The sequence below is a fragment of the Chaetodon auriga genome, chromosome 18, assembly GCF_051107435.1.
Source record: "Chaetodon auriga isolate fChaAug3 chromosome 18, fChaAug3.hap1, whole genome shotgun sequence".
NCBI lineage: Eukaryota > Metazoa > Chordata > Actinopteri > Chaetodontiformes > Chaetodontidae > Chaetodon > Chaetodon auriga.
Genome location: NC_135091.1, coordinates 11417877 through 11433072, shown reverse-complemented (window position 1 = coordinate 11433072; position 15196 = coordinate 11417877). Strand labels below are relative to the sequence as shown.

General features: G+C 42.7%; 1 protein-coding gene across 1 annotated transcript in view; it reads right to left on the bottom strand.

Moving 5' to 3' along the window:
• nkain2 (sodium/potassium transporting ATPase interacting 2) overlaps positions 1-15196 on the bottom strand; it is a 79981-nt gene that overhangs the window by 7004 nt on the left and 57781 nt on the right. Inside the window, exons 5-6 of the mRNA XM_076755627.1 lie at positions 6805-6865; positions 126-207 (exon numbers count right to left, since the gene is read on the bottom strand). Of these exons, the coding sequence (XP_076611742.1) occupies positions 126-207; positions 6805-6865 (143 nt within the window). The remainder of the gene's footprint in view (positions 1-125; positions 208-6804; positions 6866-15196) is intronic.

Here is a 15196-nt window from a genome sequence, read left to right as displayed (position 1 = left end):
GGAGGAACTGGATTTCTGATTACCATTTTGCACAATATATGCTATTTTATCCTCGTATTTAAGACGGATGTTGTGGGCAAGTGATAAAAACACCATCAAACATCGCTATGAATAACTATACTCACATGTACATGGGCTGTAGCTGGAGGTGGGAGGTCTTCTGAGGCCCCTGGTAACCGTACGAGTCGAACCCTCCTATAAAATCAACTGCACAAAAACAGCATCAATTAGAGAAAGTGTGTGCCTTTGTGGTGATCAGCTGGGAACCTCCCACCACAGATGATTCATTGCATTAGGCCGCCTACACCTGCAGAGGTCTCAACAGGACATTTTGATCCAGAACTACCACCTCTATCGCTGCTGCTCTTCGAGCTAATCAGAGTTGGAGGCATGAAACTGCTTCGAGTGAATATTTGGCCTCAACTGCATGAAAATCCTGCGATGCAAATCTACTTCTATTTTTAGGAGGAAGACTAAGACTTATGCAGCGATATATATTTATGCCTTGAGAATACTCTTAACTCCTAAATTATCTAGGATAGTGCCTCAGATTCCCGGGCTGAGGAGCTGCCAGCAGGTGGTTGCTTTGCTCAGACTGAGGCAGAGAGGCTGGACTTTTGAAGAGAGGAAGCCATGATATTTTTTTTACTTTGATGTTGTGGAGCTCATAAAAGGGTACTTCCTCGCCTTGATCAGCTGCACACTTTCTTATTTATTCAGTATGATTTCATAGCATCAAGTACAATGTGGAATTTGGCTGTCACTGCAGAGATGAAAGTAGCTTACGCCTGCAATAAGCCGCAAACATCATGTGGAGGCCAGCAACAAACGCAAGTCGGGCAATTTTGATTTCCAGCAAATTCACTGATTTCACTGATTAGCTTGTGCATGCCTATCAAAAGAATCCAATGCATTACATAATGAATGAATATGCAAGGCACAGTATTAATGTCTTTACATGTCATTCTAATGAGTATGCTGGGTATAATGCTGTAGCTCCTTTTAAAGGAATAGACTGATATTTTGTGACATGCACTTACCTACTTGCAAAGTGACAGATGAGAAGATCAACCGCTCTCATGTCTGCATGCAGCAACGGCCATCACCCAGTTATCATAGCTTAGCTAGACTAGAAACAGAGGGTAACAGCTAGCCTGGCTCTGTCCAAACATACAAAAACTGCCTACAGGCACCTCTAAAGTGCAACAGTTAACATGCTATTTATATATATATATTTGTCTCATTGTTACAAAGAATGAAATATACACATGGTAATTTGTGGTTTTACGGGCCTTTACATAATTTATGTATTGCTTGACTTTCAGCTTGTAGCTCGCCTTAAAACCACAAATTTGTTTGTTTTGGTTCTTGTACAGACGACACAAACACAATACAACACAAATGAGTAGAATTTGGGGGTGCTGGTAGGCGGATTTTTAACTTTTTTAACAAAGCCTGACTAGTTGTTTCCCCCATTTCCAGTTAAGCTAAGCTAATTAGCTGTTGGCCTGAGTGTCACTGGACAGAGATGAGAGCAGTATGTTCTTATCTAACTTGTATCATGAAAGCAAATAAGCACTCACCCCCCCCCCCCCCCCCCCCAAAAAAAAAATCGTTTTCTTAGCCAAATGCAGTCATTGATTTCCTGAAGAATCATTTTATCTGTAGAAATGTCTTGTTCTATGATGGTTTTGGAGTTTCTAAGCTCCATTCTGAGTCCGCGTGTCAAGGCATCTGTCCTCACATGCCTTCCCCCTTCTTTTAATTCTGTTGAAGTTATGTAAAAATTCATTATAAATCACCACATCTTAGCTGCGAGTTTTCACACGTCTCCCTTAATCCTCTTAATGCATTCATGTGAAATTTTGATTCCACCACACAACGGGACGACAGATGATCTTCTTTGTCTACCAGCGGTTTTCCTGGACCGCTGCAAGACAGTGATATTTTATGATCATTTGGCTCATTATGGCTGCTCCGCGCAGACAATGCAGAGCCATTGCCTGTGCCTGATGTACTCCTTCTTTGTGTGCATCCTTTTGTGGAGGAATGGCCTGGTGTGAACGGTAAGGGTTTCCTGCTGATTCATGCTGCAGTCAGATAGTCTCAGCAGAGTTTCTGCCATGCTCGACCCTTTGAACACGAGAGGAAATGGAGCCTCTAACCTTGTCAGTGTGCTGCCTATCTGGCTGTAGCGGCCCAATTTAAAAATTCAGATATGTTATTCATAAGGCCCGGGTTTGTCCGATGAACATGTCGGCACAGGAGCGGTTCTCTGCAGAAGCCAGGAACTGAAAACTTCACCAGACAACAGCAGCAATCACATTTCCCTTTTTTATTTTGTGGTATTTAATTATTTTCTAGCTGCAAATGTTCACCATTGAAAGAAGTGTCCTAAACGCCTCCACTTCCATAAAGACCGATCACGCAGAGGCTGCAGTGTACTCTCGTGTGTGTGTGTGTGTGTGTGTGTGTGTGTTCATGTGATATTCATGTATCTGATACGAATCTGTCTGACACATACGAGTTGCTGTGAGACAGATAAGACGGACTATTATGATTAATCTCCCACACGCAGACACAACCACGCACGCACACCCTATACGCACACATACCCACTCGCACACGCACAGAATAATTATCAGAGTAATTAGCTTTCTCAGCAACTCAAAATCTTCATAGGTCCTCAGTGAGTATTAGCTTCTTCACCCAAGGCGCATTTCCCAACAAAGCTCCCTGATTATTGTTTAGTCCCCCAGACTGCATTATCGCGCAGCGCTTTCCACAGCCACGCTCAGGAGGTAAGACTCAGCAACACGAAGATTACAATGAATCCCAAAATTATTATGGAGAAAATGATCTTTTTGTCACATGAAATTGATGCATGCGACAGGGCGCCGCCATAGCGTACGTATTCGTTAAGCCTTAATAGCGGCCTGAAACCTCAATTTGAATCCCGATTCCTCCTGATAACCTTTGTCCCTTGAGGAGACACGTGGGAATCACTCGTGCAGCTTATAATATTAGCGCTGGAGTGTGCAGGTTGAACGTTTGTGCTCTTGTTTCCTCCCGCAGTCCAAAGAACTGGAAGCTCTAAATTGCCCGTAGGTGTGAGCCTGAGTGTGAATGTATTTGTCTACATGTGTTAGCCCTGTGTGAGGCTGGTGACATGTCCACTGCTCCAATGCATGCTAGGCTCCAGCTTGCAAACACATAAGCAGCTTTACAGAATGGGTGAAGAGATGGTTAGCTGATGATGCATGGCAGTGAAATGTGTCTTGGTTTCAAAATGAGCATTTCTTAATAGGACTAAATAAGACAAAGCTCAGCTTAAGTGTTCACAACTCTAATTTATGAGGCGTTTAACAGTCAAAAACTCAGCTAATCTTTTCCATCAGGACTGTGAGGGCGACAGAGCTGGAAACATGACCAACAACGGCCGTTTTGATTCAAATGTTGCTAAACTCTGATTGGTTCTTGGGAATATTATGCATTGACTATGTTTACATGCACAAAATATCCCACTTTATTCCAAAAAGACAATATTCCCACTAAGCTGTTGACATGACAATGAATATTCCACTAATACACATGCAGCCCTTCATATTGCGTTCAAGGAGCACAGCTTCCCTCTTTCATTTGCTCAACCACCTTCTTGAGAAGGTCAGCGTCATGATATTTGTGCACATCTAAAATCCTGTTGATAGCCAAGTCTTTCAAATTGTTTAAAAGCAGGTGTGTGACTGGTGTGTAAGCTTTTCTTCAGTGCATGCATCTCTACCTTTCAAACGGATATGATCATAAACAGGCAAGAAGCTGTTTATAGTCGACAGTAAAAATCTCAATTGAGACACATATTCTCAATGTGCTGCATACATATCGAAAGAATGCTCCTAAAACCTCAATAATATCAGCATATCCTAAATGTCTTAATATGAAAATTCTCCAGTTGGAATATGGCCTAAATTCAGAAAATCCAACCAGACTGTGCGGCTTATATGGCCCAACAAACAGTGGAATATTAGTGTGAATTCACTATAAACCTGTGAGAAACAACAAAATCTCCCATGTGGAACAACCCAAACTAACTAACTGTGGTTGAAAACAGTGCGTTTCCGCAGGACTTCATCACACATTGTAAGAAGCTGAAATAGGTTTAGCCTTTAAACAAGAAAGTGATTGATACAGGCTATATTTTAAGCTTCTGCCTCAGATTTGAGATGCTACAGTGAAGATGAGATGAACTAAATGCCCTAAGCAGCATTTCACTCCAACTCCAGCTCATCTGAAATTGTTGTTTAGTTCCAACAAACTCTCTCAGGCTGCAAAACAAGCAGGAACGTGCAGCACTGAGAGCCAAGGGCCAAAATAAAACAGTTAAGCAAAGGCCAAATAATAACTGCTCGGCATTAATTATTTACACATGGAACAAGTGGCATTTTAGGGTTCCTGTCCTGCCACCACAAAGCTTATTAAAATGCAGTGTTAAAAAATCTCAAAACAACCACTGAAGCTCAATTATACTTCATAAAAAAGGGATAAATACTGAGTGATCTTTCAACAGTCTGGTGATTTAATATTTATGTGCGACCTCGGTGAACACAGAGGTAGTGTTGTCACATGAGGAGCCTGTAGGAACAGAAGCCGGTCTTGTATCCAGCGCTGACCCACAGTTTTATAGCAGATGGAGATCATTTCCCCCGTCAGTCTCAATCCCCAGTCTGCTCAGAGCAGGAAAGAAAGCAGGAAAAGCCTGTCTGCTCTCAGCGCTTCAAACTATTTCCACTCATCCAGCCTGCATTTATTACCTATCAATATTTATGCGTTAGCAAACAGCATCCTCAATTCAGTGTTGAATAAGACATGCTTGGGTATTGATCCTCCCGCAGAATGGCTGCGTCTGCTTTAATGCAATAACCAAACTGATGGCCTCAGGTAAATGGGCTCATTCAAGTTAATGTTCACATAACGCGCTCTGCATTCAAAATACAACAATCACACGATTAACATGTTGATTTGCCTCATCTGTTGCTCGTATCACACTTCAAATGCGATTCATTTAAGCCGTCGAAACGCTTACCGAACGCGAGTCAAGGTCGCTTTTTACTGCAGAAGTTGCACACTTCCCAATCAGCATGGTTGTATTGATGAATTGATGTATTGATACGAGACTGAATAAGGAGAAATGATGCATGAATGGATGCGTGATCATCTCTCGTTGTTTTCCCTCCTCATCCTTTTAGATTTTTCCCTGTGACTGTTGCTTGGTGATGGCGGTTGGAAGTGGTAGAGACGCATGAATGAAAGACAACTTTGATCCTGCATGAATCTACCTAGCTCTCCTCGTCCTTCACACTCTCTCTCATCTCTTCGCCAATGTGTTACTGTAAATGAATGAGCTGCTGGTTGCAAAAGCCGGAGGCTGCAAGTTTCACTTTGAATTCCGTCTAAGGGTCAGCGAAAGCCGGGAGACCAAGACGGCTTCATTCAAACCTGCTGCTTCGTTACGAAGGGAATGAACAAGAGGACGTGTCAGGAAAGAGGGATGGAGAGAAAACAGATTGAATTTACTTCACAAGCTTGACTCAGAAGCACCAGCTACATAACCTTTAAACTCCCAAACCAACTTTACCAGATATATTCCAAATTGGCAGTTTGTGATGATTCAATCATAGCTTATCAACCACAGCTAAGCACAGCAGATCCATCCTGTCCTTTCTCCTAATCATCCTTAGAATACTAAGATTAACTAGCTCTACATTGCCATGCAAGAACAGCATGGTGTCTTCATTTCCATGTCCTCTACATGAATCTTCAAGTGGCAGGGATGCAAATTTCTGCCTGCTGACATGCAGCAGACCCCCTTTGTACCTTGCATTAAAAAGCTTAGATACCTTCGTCTTCTTCCTCTTCCACTAGTCTTGACTACGTTCCCGCATCCAGATCGCCCTCTGGACAGAGGTGGCACTCACCACAGCTGAACTTAAAGTAATCGCATTAAACAGCATTTGCCTCCCTGCTTTCGTCTTCAGCAGTCCACTTGTTAAAGACGTCTTCTTCCTCGACTTGGAAAAGTAATTAAAAGTCAATACAATGGCGCAGCTTCACGGCTGGCTGCCATTTTCTTTTCTTGTGTTTTTCTTGCTGTTTTTGTGGACCCGCACAAGTGAGAAGAGGGTTTAAGAAGAACGAGAGCGAGGAAGAGAGATGGGCTGTCCACTTGTGATCGGATCACGCAGGATGCGCGTTAACGCAGGTGTAAACAGGGCCATGTCCGTACTGGGTTTACATGTGATGTGGTTAAATCGTGTCTAGATTCAATCCAGATACGAGATGCATTTTAATGCAAGGTGTTAAGAGGCTGTCAGTCTATCAGCAAAATATCTTATATGTAGCTTTCAAGCGCATATTCAAGAGTTCTGGTTTTTAAAACAGTCAGCTGAAGATGGAGCTGAGAGCAACAGCTGTTAATTCAGTCTGCAAGATCCAGTGTTGGCGGCTGGGAATGAGATGGCCGCTTTCCTGTGTGTCTGAAATGAAAGACCCATTGTTTCAAAAATTACTAAGCAATTTGATGGTAAAGCAGCCCCCGCTATCATCATAAACTGCACATGTGCCTCCATAGAATGGAAAGCATGGGAAGGCGCAGCAGCAGGGGCGGCTTACTGAACACGGACGAGTGAGAAACTTTGTCTTTTACAGCAGGATGTACATACGCGTCTTTGTGTTTTTAGGCCTTTCTGCTGGTCTGTTGTAAGACTTCTGTGTACATGCATGTGTGTGTATATGTGTGTGTGCACTTACAGCTATCCTCTTCTTCTGAAATGAGCTTGACCACGTAGCAGGCGTAGATAAACCCCATCAACTAGAGGAAAAGAGAGCAGCAGAAACAGGAAGGATTATTCTTTTGTCCAAAACATAAGACTAACATACAAACTATCAGTCCGTCTATGGATGGATGGATAGATAGATAGATAGATAGATAGATAGATAGATAGATAGATGGATGGATGGATGGATGGATGGATGGATGGATGGATGATGGCATGGACACTGAACAAATACTTGGAACACACTGAGGAAACAGGTGTTGGTGTAAGTGGAGCAGAACAGCGCCGTGGTATTTTGCTCCAAAATAGAACACTTGAATCAATGGACACACACACACACACACACACACACACACACACACACACACACACACACACTTGTACTTCTGTCCTTGCGAGGACCCTCATTCACATTATGCATTCCCTAACCCTTTGCCGTCACAACTAAATGCCGAACCCTACCCCTTACCCTAACCTGAACCTATTTCTAACCTCATCTTTAAAACCAAGTCTCAACCTTCAAAGAGCTGTTTGAAGTTGTAAGCTGGTCAAAATGTCCTCACTTTCCAACACTGTGGCAGCTTGTTCCAGTCCTCACTGTGTTGCACTTGCAAACACACACACACACACACACACACACACACACACACACACACACACACACACACACACACACTCACTGACTGTCAGGCATCTCTAATGATGCCCGCAATGTTATCCTACAGGTTCAAGGTCTCAGGCACTGTTTTAATACACATGTTCAAACCTCACAACGCAAAAAACAAAACAAAACACAACCGTGTCTCCATTATGGTGCTGAAGGTTAACATTAGTGAGATTGTGATCACTGAAACTGAAATTGAATTTTCAGCTCCCTCTACTGCGCTGGCATTCCGATGAAACGATAGTTCCGTATTTGTTGCTGTCGTCCACATGAAAACCTCACGCCGCCACCCACTCTGACAGGGCTTTGTTGTGTCGGGCTCGTAGCTAAACGCAGAGGTGGACCTGACATCGTCCTCCCTCGTGGCCTCACCTCCGTTTGAAGCCATTCACAAACCTGAAAACAATGACGGCTGCATACTGAACTATCAAAAAGGGGCTTCAGTGCTGCCTTTCTGTGTGTAAATGTGTGTGTGTGTGCAGTGATTAGACAGCGATATAGCAGTCCACACGAGCAGAACACCTTTGCTCTCTGATCAGCTCTCCCATTGGCTGTCTGTTTCCAAGGCGACCTGCAGGAGGCGGCTGATAGGAGCAAAGATGCAGGAAAGCGTGTTCAATGTAAGGTCAGCTTTTTAGTGACCTTATTACCCCGCAATGATAGGAGAGGAAAGAGAGATCGGGAGACGGAGAGGAATGCGGTGACAGAGGAGGATTCAGGCAGGCGGTGATGGAGGTGTTTGTGTTTATACGAGGCCTTAAACTGACGTATTACTCCGAATAAAGACGCCTTATTGGTCAAATAAGGCTTTAAGTGTCGGAAAAATGACATTGACCTGGTTGGTATTCTATTGACTACACGGACACGAGCCAGCACACACACACGCGCACACACAGAGCCGTACACAAACCCGTAAACACACAGAGGGCTGCAGATGTGAGCAACTACATTTGAGATTCAGTGTATAGCTCAAGGTCTTGACCTCATTTAGTCTAAATAATGTTCAGCCCCCAAGCACCTCTCTCCTCACTCCTTTTCTCATGCTTTCTCCCTCTCTCACCGCTTCCTTCCCGCTTCCCTTCCTTTCTATCTTCCTCCGCAATCACCATTTCCTTCCTCTTCCTTTCCTCATCTTTATTTCTCCTCTCTCCCCCCCATTCCTCTCCCTGTCACCCCTCGTCTTTGACAAGTTGATGAGTCATAGAAATATAGTGTTCTGCTCAGCGGGGGGAAAAATTTACTTAAAGCAGAGCCACATTCTGAAAGTAGACAACGCTGCCAGTATCAGCATGGGGATCACCGGTGATGAGAAAATCAATTTGGATAACGTAGGAGGCTTTATGTATCAGAGACGCCTTGAAAAATTACCGCTGCCCAAAGAGGCTGATAAACTTTACTGCCTGCAAAGTCTCAGCTGCCACTGCCGCTGACAGCAGTTTAGGAGGATACCTTTATTTTGAAAAATCAAGATGACCTCCTGTCCGCTGCCACTCCGGCTGAGATGATTTCTTATCAGTATCCACTGTAAGGAGACATTCAGTGCTACAAAGTCAAAAATGTTATTTAAAAGGCTTTCAAGAGTTTGGGGAGTTTTCTGTCACATGCACTGCTATCTGAACCGGAGCCTGTTCCGTCTTCGGCAGCCTCATTGCCTCTGAAAATGACTTTCGGGTGCAGTTTTGTTAGTACCACCGAACAGAGTGCAGAGCGCTGTGCCACCCTGCGATAGAGAACATTTGATCAGCTGTGACAGAGTGCGTTTCTCTGCACATCAATATCCTGTTAATATTCTGGATACTCAAGTATTCCGTTTTGGTGTTGCAGCATGTAAACATAATATCCTGTTTACAATAAGTCTGATTATATCTTCTCAAGATGTGAAGAAACCCAAATAAGATAGCCGGGGTGCATCAATATTAGCTGCGGGGCTGTGACGTGTGTGTGCCTTATCTTGTTTATTCTTGGAGCTCTGGGTCTGAGTTGCTTTGGCGCCTGCAGTTATATTTGGACTATCCTGCTAACTGTGAGCTTAAGTATCTAGCTTTTTGAGTTTTGCAGAGCCAAAAAAATTCTCTAAAAAATCTAGAAATGAAGGCCTGGAACAGATGTTGATATGACTAAGATGAAGACCAAAAACAAGCATCCACGTCTCGTAGCCCACAGCGTTGTATTCAGATGGAACTGACATTCTCCTTGAAGGCAGCTTTAATTATTTATTTTCAAGTCTACAATATGTTACTGAGAGTGACTCATACGTTGAGCTCACAGCATTCAAATTATTACATTGCCAACAAGTGAAATGAGAAAGCAAATATGGGGAGGTGAATGTCTTACTAAGTGTTTTATACACATTATCAAAATCATTAAATTCATTCAAATTCAACTGCTTTCATCTGCTTCTTCGTCAGTTCACCTGCTGTCAGTGCGCACGTGTCCACTGACTCTTCCACTGCTTTCAGCTCTTACAGTGTAACTGTTCCTCTGCTTTCAGTGTTTCCGCTTCACCTCACACTTCCAGCCTGAATTCATCACTTTGCTGATTTCACTTCAGCTTAAACTTCTTTCAATTCTTCCATTCTGGCTGCAATTTCTTTTCATTAATTATAGTATGAGTGCCACTTCAGCTTCTTTCAGTATTTCAGCAGTTGCAGTTGCGATACTGAAATTTTCTGCAGAAAATGCATCTGTTCCTAGTTTCAAACTATTTTTCACAGCTTATAACGGTAACTGACCACAGTTTGTGTGTGTGTGTGTGTGTGTGTGAGAGATAAAAATAAAGAGATCTCAGCTTCTCCCCTGTCCGTTGTTGTTGTTGTAAACATTTCCTCCCTGGTTTGCAGCTCCTGTCTGCATTTCGATGGACTAAATTGAAGCGAGCCGCTCCCAGGTTTCTCAGACAGACAGCGGTGCCTTTTTTCATTTTTTCTGTGGATCAGGGTTACCTAGTTACTGCAGCAAAACTGAAGGATGTTCGGTCTGATGAGTGGTAATGGAAATAGCACCACTTCACCATGGACAGGATCCTGTCCTGCCCTGATCAGCCTGACAAGCCATAACTTGTATAACTTCACCGCTGCACCCCACAGAGGCATGTGCCTCATTCACAGCAGAAAACAATTTTCATGGGGTGCCGTGTGCGTGGTGACGCACAGTATCCCAGGAGGCAGGAGGACAGATTTTATCCAATTCTTCCACCTACTGTGCAGCAGGTGCTTGTTGCCATGGTAAAAGATGTGGTTAGCTATTCAAAAGCGAGTCAGCAAAACCTATTGGCATTATCTTAAGGCATGGGAGAGTAATGGTATGGGTAATAGACTGTCAAATGTTCTTCCCTCTCCACAATAGTCGAGCGTAACATTTTCCCCTTCAGAGCTTGGACAGAATGTTCTGAATAAACGTTTGCAATGATAATGACTGCAAAGTGGGTTTCCTGCACTGCAGATACACCCTGGTGTCACATTGTCCTCCCAGTTTTTTTTTTTTTTTTTTTTAACCATCTTGGTTTAGCTTGTTAGCATGCTAACATAAGCTAATAAGCACTAAACACAAAGCACAACCGTGGCTGACAGGAATGTCAACACTTTGCCTGCAATTTAGTAATTAAGTGAAATATTGGGGACCATGAGTGCATGTATAAAATTTCAAGGCGAGCTGTCCAGCACTTATTCAGATGTTTCAGTCTGGACCAAAGTGGTGGACCGACCAGCCAACATCAGGCAGAAGTTGCCAACCCTGGAGCCACACGGAAATGACAGTGAAATGAGATGTAATATACAGCAGCTCTTTGTACTTTTACCTTTAATAGAGAATAAATCAATGTAATAACTACAGTGGAGTTTTAAATTGGCCATTGTTCTCTCGTCTCTGACCACAGTTATGAGGTAGCATACAGTGTCAAGATATTTGGATATTACTAGTTTTATTACAGTGTTTATCACCGGTGCCAAAAATGATGTATAATCTCATAAAAGTGTAGGGCTGCATTTGCCATGTGGCAAAGAAATACCATTAAACTAAAAAAAGATAACTGAATCATCATTCTCTCCTATAATAACCAAGTCCCAAATGCTCCCTTAGCAGAGACTCTGATAACACCTGGAAGTTTTGAAAGGAGCCTGGGGGGAAATTAGCTGAATGTCAAACAGCTGTTTGATGAGGAAGGGAAAACCTTCAGTATGTGTTCTGCATAGCCTCAGACCAACAGTTCAGCAGAGGCATCATGGGAGGAGACCTTTTACAAAAGCAAGGACAGATGCCACAGGGAAGGCAGTTATAGGTCAGTCACCCAGTGACGCAGTTTGTCCTCCACCAAGGAGGAAGGTGAGGTTGCATTTTGCCAAAACAATCTCACCGGAAAGTGCTGACGCCACTGCATCATCTCCCTCAAGGTTTTTCAAAGCCGAACCAGCTCAGAGGTTTACGTTCGGCCAATATTTCAGAAGATCGTGACGTTGTTTAGATCTATAATTAATTCTTTCCCATTTCCTGCGTCTCTACACCCACAACCTTTGCGCCGTTTCTGAGGAATCTGAAATGTAGAGTTGTCTGCCGGTGGGATAATCTTGTTTGTGCTGGGTGCATTACTCTATCATGAAAATGTATTAATCTCAAATGAGAGAATTCATTACAGCTTCATCATTCTGCTGCAGATGGATTGTGCTGTGATGAAGATGTCACACTCATTGGATTAAATGTGTTTATGTGCTGAAGATCCATGCTTAAACTCACACTAATGTTTTGCTTAATTTTTTCCCCCCCCATGCGGTTTGTAAATGATTTGTGATGAAAACATTTTGTCAGCCAGTCAAAGCCGCCTTGAAAAATCGCTGTAATTCTACAATCAATAATTACATCTAATCACTTTGGTCTAGATTTGTTCGTGCTGTTTGTGTAAAAGTGCACGCAATTTACAGCAACAACAAATGAATCATAAATGAAGTAAAATTCGGCACCAACCTCGCTCGCTCTCAAATCATCAGAAGTCACAGCTCTTAAATGCAACCATTCTGCAGCTGCCATTAATGATCCCTTGTTGCAAGTGTTTTCTTAAATTGATTCAAGAAGTCCTTACCTGTCTTCATTTGAAAAAACAAACAGAAGATGGGAGGGTTATTCAGCAAATATGGGCTTAGTGCTGTCGAGCATAGCCGTCGCCTTAGCTGACTGACGTTCAATTCACATGCATTGTTCTTTTCTCTTTTCTTTCTCTTCCCTGATCTTTGAATAACAACGGCTATGAAAACAAATCTGGTCCCAGTGCTGCTTTTTATTGATACAATTTGACCCGAACACGGCTGTGGTCGACAACAACAACAATATCACATTCAATTCTGTCTATAAAAATGAAAATAAAAACACTTCTTAGGCTAACGGCTCTATTTCTTTCCCCAGTGATTAACAAGGAAGCCGACAGACTGTTGGAGTTCTTCTGTCCTATGCCCTCAATACTATTACAATATATCAACTATCTTGCGATTTATCTTGAAATTGATTAAATGACTGAATTAATAGAACCCGCAGTACGTCCCTTTGTTGCAATCATTAGAAAACAGGATTGCCATTTTACTCATCATTATAACAGGACAGATCTAGGACTCCAAACTCTCATGTCACTTTTTGGTGGTTCATAGTTTCTTCAAGAAATTAATCAATTTGTAAGTAATATATTCTACATGATTAAGTGTAAAAGATTTTGATTGTGTTTTTAGCTGCATGGCTCTAAGGTCTGTCGGTCGATCCATCATTTTTCTTCACACTGGAGTGTCTCAACCGTTCCTCTAGCAACACCATGAGGCCAAAATCTGTGGTTTTGAGTGAAATATTATATTATGATAATAATAAATCTCATACACACATTCATGTCCCCCTGAAGATGAACTGTAATGACTTTGATGATCATCTTGTGCCATAATCAGGTCAAAATTTTGATTTGGTCACTTTTTCAGCAACCTAATTATTACTCAATGCTTGAAAACTAGCGACACTCCCGCTGGCCTAAACTGTAATTTTGTGCTAATTATCAAATGTAAGCATGCTTACTTGGTAAACTAAGATAGTAAACACTGTACCTGCTAAACATCAGCATGGTAGCATTGTCAGTGTGTGCATGTTAGCATGATGACATTAGCATTTAGCTCAAAGCACCGCTGTCCTTAAAAGCACAGCCTCACAGAGCTGCTGCATGGCTGCAGCCTCTCGGTCTCCTCTCTTCTGTGACCTAATAACGGGGTCCTGTGTCGACAGTGCCGCTTGTTTGTTCTCTATTTGCATCATGGGAGTATTTGGTGTATGCAAAATTGTCTGCAACTGAAAAGTTTACTTTGAGAGGGTGCGGGGTGAGCAAAGGGTCATCACTGTCTTAAAAGTTTATATTGCCTGTTGGCTATAAGCCACTCTGACAGAACTGTCTCAACAGCTTGGATTTTACACCGCAAATATATCAAGGATATGAGCCAATGTGGGGCGAAACACGTTTGCCTCGGGGTGTTGATAATGTTCAGTATTCATCATTAAAAGGTTGCACGGGTTCTTTCTGTAAACTGCGTGTAACATACAAACAATCAGCACAGCAAAAGATATTCCTGTTCATCACATGAACCCTAACATTTCACAGTCAAGGCTGTTTAACTGTGCAGTGGAGGGCTGGGTGTATGCACGTTGACTTTCAACAACAGGAGGTGATTTCACTGATCAGTTCCTCCACTCGAGTTGAAGTTACGTTAATCACTGAAATCATTTGCAGGCCTGCACTCTAGACCGCTGAGCCAGCACGAAGCCTCATCTTTTGTTGTACAATATAATTTAATTATCACTCTGTGCTATTAGCAGGTAGACTAAAGCTGAAAAACAAAGCTGTAATCACAGAAGACATACGTGCGCATTCTCCCACTGTGCTGCAATCTGGCAGTGATGGTGTTAGGCGACATTTCACTGAAGACTCGCCGGTTCTCCCTGGAGAAGCACCAATCACCAAATTGCAATGAAACCCTTTTATGTTTTGCAGTTTGGAAAATTAAGCCAGTCGACTCTTCAAAAACAGTAATTCGCTGTATTAGTCAGGCAGCACACCAATCAGCTTGTAACATTACGAGTCAGTGGATCTGTTAACAATTCAACATAAAATCCATATGAACTATATGAACCATGGGACAATGCCCAAAGAGGCTGGGCGTGAAACATGTCACTTTCTTATGAGACAAACTTTATTATCTCATGGAGAAATAAAAAATAACTTCAAGATTTAGTGTGCGGCCATATCTGAACTTCTACAATGCTTGAACCTTTAACTGTAAACCAGACAAAAAGAGACTCAGTGAGCCACTGAGACGGGCGAACCAGTGCACCGCAGACCCAACTGACCACCCAGCCAAACAAAAACATGCTCTGTTGAAGGCCTTGACAGCTGAAATGCCTCAGCGGTTATTCTTCCACACACTGTCCAGACACATCTTCATTTCAGATTCTTTATCCTGTCCATCGAAAAGTGTCGTCATTTCTGGAAAACGTTTTCCAGAAATAACGGCCTCATCCATCACGAATGTCCCTCCTTTTTTCATCACTGCCAAGTATCAGTTAGCAAGTCAGCCAGCTAACCACTAAACATGCAGACAACCAGTCAGGTTAGAGTCCAGCCCAACCAAATGCTAACCCCTCACTTAGTCAGCCGGTCGACTGGTTGAACGTACATTATTAAGGACCCTGA